This window comes from Pundamilia nyererei, unplaced genomic scaffold, assembly GCF_000239375.1.
Source record: "Pundamilia nyererei isolate P.nyererei 1_Seehausen unplaced genomic scaffold, PunNye1.0 scaffold00496, whole genome shotgun sequence".
NCBI lineage: Eukaryota > Metazoa > Chordata > Actinopteri > Cichliformes > Cichlidae > Pundamilia > Pundamilia nyererei.
The window spans coordinates 116,583-123,877 of NW_005187897.1; the positions used below are offsets into that span (position 1 = coordinate 116,583).

At 45.4% G+C, this 7,295-nt stretch overlaps 1 protein-coding gene across 1 annotated transcript; it reads right to left on the reverse strand.

Moving 5' to 3' along the window:
• Positions 1–1,956: 1,956 nt before the first annotated feature.
• On the reverse strand, positions 1,957–7,078 carry ttpa (tocopherol (alpha) transfer protein). Its single transcript, XM_005754032.2, has 5 exons — positions 6,733–7,078; positions 5,225–5,378; positions 4,148–4,341; positions 2,537–2,647; positions 1,957–2,443 (listed from the first exon to the last, which is right to left on the reverse strand). The coding sequence occupies exons 1-5, from the start codon at positions 7,015–7,017 to the stop codon at positions 2,210–2,212; spliced, it is 978 nt and encodes a 325-aa protein (XP_005754089.1). The 5' UTR covers positions 7,018–7,078; the 3' UTR covers positions 1,957–2,209.
• Between the last annotated feature and the right edge of the window lie 217 nt (positions 7,079–7,295).

Consider the following 7,295-nt stretch of genomic DNA (forward strand, 5'->3'; position numbering starts at 1 on the left):
CATATGAAGCTGGTGGGGCTCGCTCCTCCAACAAGCTTAAGAACCACTGTGTTAGATGGATTTGAGCCTGACACAGAAAACCTCAGACGTTAATGAGTCTAAAGAACACTTTCAATGATATTTGGAGCCCTTTATATTTTCACAAATCTGCATCGTTTACTTGTCAGAACATGTGGCATACAATACTAAAAATGCCATCAGTGCTAAAAATATTACAAGTTTTGAGCCAAGCATATTACAAACTGTGGCTTTTATATATATTTTGCCTACAAGGCCAAGAGAGGGAGGCTTGTCCCCTCTGAGGTTTGGCCCAGTGTCCACAGTCTGACAGCCTGTGTGTGTGTGTGTGTGTGTGTGTGTGTGTCTGTCATATACTGTATATAAATAGTGGATGTCATCAGCATCATACCTCCACTGGTTTCCAGCATCAGCACTTTGAACACCATCGTGTCTGATGACCACAGAGTCGTTCCTGCGAACAGTGAAACCTTGACACTGAGGCACAAACCAAAGGTACATTATTTATCAGAGATTAAATGTGCTCTAACACAGGGCTGTCAGCATGCAGCTCACGGACCTGTGATAAAGAAAACGCTGCTGTGACAAAGAACGCTTTCAAAAATAAAAGTGTTACCATTTATTTTCATCCATCAACAAAATGTCCATCAACATCCATCAACAGAGAATCACATCCATGTTGGTGGGACCGCCCTTTGCCTTCTTCTAGGTCCACGTGCACAGTTTGAAGGAACTCGGCTGGTAGGTTGATCCAAACATCTCAGAGAACTCAGCACAGCTCTTCTGTGGATGCAGCTTCCTCACATCCTTCATGTAATCCCAGACACTCCGTGATGTTGGGATCAGGGCTCTGTGGGGGCCACACCCTCACTTCAGTACTTCAGGTTCTTCTTTACACTGAAGACAGTTCTTGATGACTTTGGCTCGTTGTCCTTCTGCAGAATACATTTAAGGCCAGTAAAGTTCTTTGTTTACAGCTGCCTGAAACCTTTGCACACTCGTATAGCTGAGAGCCATTAATACCTGACATATGAAGTTATCCAAAAGGTAACAAATGACATGAACATGTTGGGGATGTTCAGCAAGGCCGAGCTGGCAGCTTTCTTTAAATCTTACTAGAATCTAGATGAGCGAGTTAATGTGCCTTTGTTATAAAGCACCGAGACCAAAGCCGTCTACATCAGCGGTCCCCAACCTTTGTTGTGCCACGGACGGTTTATGCCCGACAATATTTTCACGGACCGGCCTTTAAGGTGTCGCGGATAAATACAACAAAATAAAACCAGTACCGGTACCGAAAAAAAGAAAATTTATTCATAACACACGTGGAAAGAGCCAGGAAAACCGAGTAAACGATCAAAACGATAACAAAATAACGCTGAAAACCGACAAAGACCCTGAAAACCAGACATTTCACATCTGAGCCTCAACTCTCGCGGCCCGGTACCAAACGACTCACGGACCGGTACCGGTCCGAGGCCCGGGGGTTGGGCCTCGGACCGGTTGATCCCATGTATGCAGTGTGACTGACACAGATTTTGTTGCCCTACTTTTACACCTTCCACAACACTAAGAGTAGAGCTTTTTATTGCAGGATCCTTTGACTAAACATCAGCGTGACTCATCGTTTACAGTGATGGTCCCGGAGCAGCATTAATATGACGATGAAATTACAACACAGCACTATTCCCAGATACTTACATCAAGCTCCTAAATGCTTGAAAAACTGAGTAAAACCATAAGCATTCACTATAAAGCCTCAGTGATTGGGCCCATGTCAGCTCGGTGGTGATTTGTTCCTGGTGCCAGAGGGAAGGTTTAAAACTGTCTGGGAAACAACAATCAGCTGATTATAGCTGAGTTGGGCAGAGGCTAAATAAATAAATAACTACTTATAACATGATGTGAGTAATGTAACAAATAAAAAATGATAACAGAAACAAAAGCAGCAGATTGATCAAAATATGATTTTAAAATCATGACATAATAATATCAGCATTGTTATTGTTCTTAAAAATTCCAGATTGGTCGGCTGTGGCGTAAACATGAAACAGCACGGCCATTAAGGATCTCGTTTTCAGCTCTCTCACTTCAGCCAACTTCCACAACAAGCACTGCAGAGACCGTAGACATGTGCACAAACCCGCCACGTATACGCGAGTCAGCCACCCAAACGTCCAATCATCATCTTTCACAGAGCCCCGCCTTCCTCTGTGATCAAACAGTCATCAGGGGTCATTGTGATGTCACCCGTTGGGTGGGCAGCAATCTGCTGCAGGAGGTTCTCTGATTGAAGCAGGTGATTGGTCCAGCCTTGACACACTTGTGTTATTCCAGGCCCATGCCCTCCATATTCTGGAGGCAGAACGTGTGATGAGAAGAAGCCACTTAAAGAATCTTGGAAATCAGAACCGTGCATATGGATCTACAACAAAGAGGGTGAAAGGATGTTTCAAATCCACAGTTGTTATCTGTCATCTTCAGTATAACCAGTACGTGAGGTAGCGCGGGTACTGACCCTCTGCTTGATTTTATCAGGCAAGAAGGGACGAAGCATAGCAAAGACCGGACGGAAGAACATCGGTTCATTGACCAGGTGGATTCCTCTGACCTTCAGTGGGAAAGAGTCCTGAACATACACATAAACAAGCATCAAAGCACATTTAACAAGTTGAAAACTTAAAAATATAAAAATACAGGAAACTCTGCACATCAAAGTTCTACCTCTGAACTTCCAGCCGGTCCCTTAGGGGCAAGGTTACGACTGAGTTACAAATAAGCAGTTTTAGGAGCTATAAGATGCTACCTTTCACAGGAAGTCTCTAACAAGCATTTGGCCTTCAGTTTAAGCTTTTTAAGGACATTTCTATAGAAAAGGGTCGCTGTAAAAACAAACAAAAAAACTGTCTTGAGTCACCTTTTTTCCATTTTGAAAGGAAAAGGAGAAATAGGTGCAGTCGTTTCCTCAAAGATCTGCACGCACGCACATATCAGGCATAAACAGAGTTTGCTCAATTCTAACAAGCTGGAAAGTCAAAGTTGGCATGACCACCTTGAATTTTCAACACGAACTCTCGGGCAGCTTTCTTGTAATTAGCAGTCTTCAGGAATAACTCTACAGGCTCCTTGAATTCTAAATCTCCACTCTCTCCCACTCTACCTCAGTCATTGTGGTCTGGGTTCTGGGAGGCCAGTCCAGGACGGTCATGTTCCATTGTGTGTTTCTACCCAGGAATGCTTGCTTGGTATCATCATCATGCTGAAAAGGTTGCAAATCAGACGCTTTCCAGGTGGAACTCCAACATCTGACAGTAGCTGTCCAGATTCACAATTCCATCAGTTTTGACAGGATGCCCAACACCATCCCAAACCCTGACAGACCCTCCACCGTCTTTTACTCAGTATCTCCTCTGTTTGGTCCAAACACTTCACATGTGGATTCATCTCCATAAGGACTGTTGCTCCTGATTTTCATATCAGTTCTTGTGTAATTTGGCATGTCAGCGTTTTCTCTTCCTCGAGGATGGCTTGTTGACCGCCACACTTTCACTGGGACCAGTTGTGCTGAGGCTTCAGCAAACAGTAGATGGTCCAGATCCATCTCTCAGGCACCGTGTCAGGTCTTTAATGGATTGTTCTGTCTCTCAGATATTGCTGAGGAAGGTTTTTTTGTCATCCACATGTCCAGTAAAGCTACAGATATGACAGCAACATGTGCTGATGAGCTGTAAACTCGATACAATGTAGCAGCTGGCTGAGGCAGCTGGCCCACTCTCCATGGCAACGATACCTGCACAAGCTGGGCTGAAACTAAAGGGGGCGTGGCATGTACCAGGCCATTTAAAGGCTTTTGTAACAATTTTGAAAGAATGCAAAATCTTGTGTTAACAAAACTATTAATATTTAATAGCTCATTCAGTCCCAACAGGCCAGAACACTGAATCATTATTAACATGACAGCCTGCAAGAAGTGAGGGGTGACTCAAGACAGAAGGAAAGGAAAACGCATCCGGTTCAGTGTGGTGCAGAGTTTTGTTACACTGGTAAACATATTCATAATAACACACATGTTCTGTTGTTAAAGAACAAACGATAGGTCGTCATCTGCACAGCTCGATCTCAGTCCTACCGAAAGCACAGATGAAATCTTTCTGGCAAGCGAAGGGTTAATCTGCAGGGCATGACTCAAACTCCACCCCGCGAGGTCAAATATGGCCTTCACGCCCTGCCTTTGTGTCTCGTTCTCCCTTGAGATGATCTCGGATGTCATCAGGCTGACTCTGAATACCTGGAAGGCTGACCAGTCTTTCGGGTTCCACTGCCCTGCAAACAAGCAGACATTACTCTACACGAATAAAACATATTTCAGAAGAAGGACCACAGCATCATCCTGTGGAGCACAGTTAATATGCTAATCTCTGAATCGGTGTCATTTATACATCATGAACTAGCAAAGCCACTTTTCAAAACACACCAATGTTTGCCATTAAAATCTAGCTTAAAATCAACTAAAACCCTGAAATTGTGCTGTGCAGTCCTGGAACTGTGCAGCCATCGCGGTCAGAGACGATACAATAAAACGAGACAGTCCTCGCTAATAAATGAGAGCCAATAAACCGTTTTTGGACTGACACGTGCACAGTAGAAGTTTCAGCGTATGTCTCTGCTCGTTATCGTAGCACCGTTGAAACGCTCGTCAACTTCTACTCTGCACATTCAGTCACGTTTCCTTTTTGTATTGTTCCTCTTTAGAATTGTGTGTGAAGGACATTTGATTATTTGAAGCTTTCGCATGTTTGAAAGAGGAAGAGTTCATCTCCGTACCATCCCAGCAGGCTGCCTTTACTGTCAGTATGTTTAAAATGTTGAGAAACAAGTTTGAGAGTAGGTCAGTGGTGACAGACATGAGGGGGATTTCATCTGTGGCCGTACTGATGGAGCAGAGCTCCTGTCCTATGGTGACAGGACTGAATGAGTTTAATGTCGACTCAAAGAGAATGACCAGCATTAAACAGCATCTTAGTTTTATTTGTGTAACCCTATAAAACTAGATAACAATTTAAGATCAGCTTCTTTTAAAAGCTGTTAAATCACTGAGGAAACAGAGCAGGGAGGCTTTGCCTGCTTATCGTAGCTCGTGTTGATGTCGTTGGGGCTGCTCCTAGCAGGCCCTTTCAATAATCCATCCACACCCAAGCATACTGACCAATCCTGTAGATGAGCACCCTGCTGCCTGTGCAGTCTCGCTGCGGGAGCACAGCGTGGTACGACGTGTTGAGGAGGCCGAGCACCGAGGAAGGAGACAGACAGCTGCTGATCTCAGGACTTTCCCTTCGCCACCGCTGGTAGTTGAGCAAGAGCTGTACAGGACACATTACAGAGGGACTCATTCTTATACTTCCCTCACACAGTCACACCTTTTCACACAAGCACTTTCCCATGTAAGTGCTCTCTATCCACACACATTCATAGTCTGATGCATGCATGGAGAGCAACTCTGGGTTAATATCTTGTCCAGGGATCGAACCACCACTCCACCCCGGGGACATTAGGGAGTTCCTAGGACTCTATGAACATGGTTCAAACACGTAGTTAAAAGGTTAATACTTCATCACTGCATGCAACAAAAACAACCACACAACACAACAAAATGAAGACTGCTGCATTCAGTGTTGGCTGTGAGCTTGCAGGGCAGAGCACAGCCAACAACCAGATTACCAGTGTGATGGAGTCTTTTGCAGTTACCATAAGTAAAGGTGGAACTAGGTTGGCAGTCTGTAACTGGAACTGGGAGAAAGACCACACAGGGACGTGCAAACTTTGCACAGAGAAGCCAGAGCCGATCGTTAGGCTCAGACGACCGTGACCTCCTTGCTGTGAGTCAGCACTGATAGCCTTGCACCAATGTACAAACAGTAAATAAGACATTTATGACCCGGCTGTTTATCTGAAACAAAGGCAAATTCAAAGAAGTGTTTATGTGATAAAAGTCAGATTGACTGAACGCAGAGCTTTGACCCACATGCCTGAAATTACTCAACTGTCCTGTGGAGCAAAGTAAACGCTGTTTTTAAACTGCACTGATTCATTTAACGTGCTCACGAAGAACAACGTGACCACAGCTCTGCAGAAACTTTGAAACCAGCAGACCTTCTTACATTTGTTCAGGGAGCAATCGTTGAAAGCCAAAGAGGACACGGGACAGAGCCCACGCAGGAGCACGTCTGCTGTGATGCAAACACACTGCGGTCAGACACGAAGAGAATAATAAGGCGAGTGCAGCGCAGGCAGTGACAGAGACAAACAAAAATGCTCGTGTTGTCAAAGCAGGAACAAAATGATCATTTGAACCAACCCAGCAGAAAATGAGCTGTTCAAGATCCCAGCGACCGAGCTTGTGTGGACCCACACCTGCACAACAGGAGCGAACTCAATCACGTGTGAGGCCGCTAGCTTTACCATTGGATGGGCTAGCACAGAACAAGGCTGATATTATTTTAATCCATGTGTACACTCCACACTAAGTGATTTTGGAAACAACCGCGAGCCTCCCCACGAGCCCAGCTCAGGACCGAACTGCTCAGCTCAACGTGGGTGAATGATGATGATGGTCAGCACGACCAAACGTCTTCCTCACGGTGTGGTTTCTGTGAGCTCTCCTGGACTCTCCTAAACTTCAGCATGTTTCCCCTGACTCTCAGTGACGGCTCTTACCTTGAGGGAGAGCTCCGTGTTGAAGTCTCTGGCCCGCAGAAACCTGAGGAGAAAGCCGCTGGATAAGCTCCCGACAGCGGACAGCTCGCCGGCCCGCAGCGCTCCCCGCCTCAGGCGGCTGACGTACGGCCTGAGCTGCTCCGAGTCGTCCGGCAGTTCGCTGAGCTGAGGTCCGTTCATGCTGCCCTCAGGTCCGCTTACATTTGACTGCTGGAGGCAGCCTTCAGCCAAAGACAGGAGGAGGAGACAGCTGTGAGAGCAGCTGGACTTTGAGTGTTTGCTCATTGCGATACTGCTGATGTTGGTATCGATCCCAACACAAGACCTGCAGGAGCAGTGGCCAGTGTTGCCAACTCCTCAGTTCTTTTTTTCTCTTTTCTTTTCAAACTTTATTGAAATTACAAAGTGAACAGCCAGTCATTCCAGTTCAGCCTGAACAGTAGACATACAAGGCAAGTAAAGGTAACAATATACAGCACGATGAAATAAGAAGGATAAATAAATTAAGGATAAAAAAAAGGGGGGGGTGACAGACTTCATAATTTAGTACTTGAAAGTCGTGA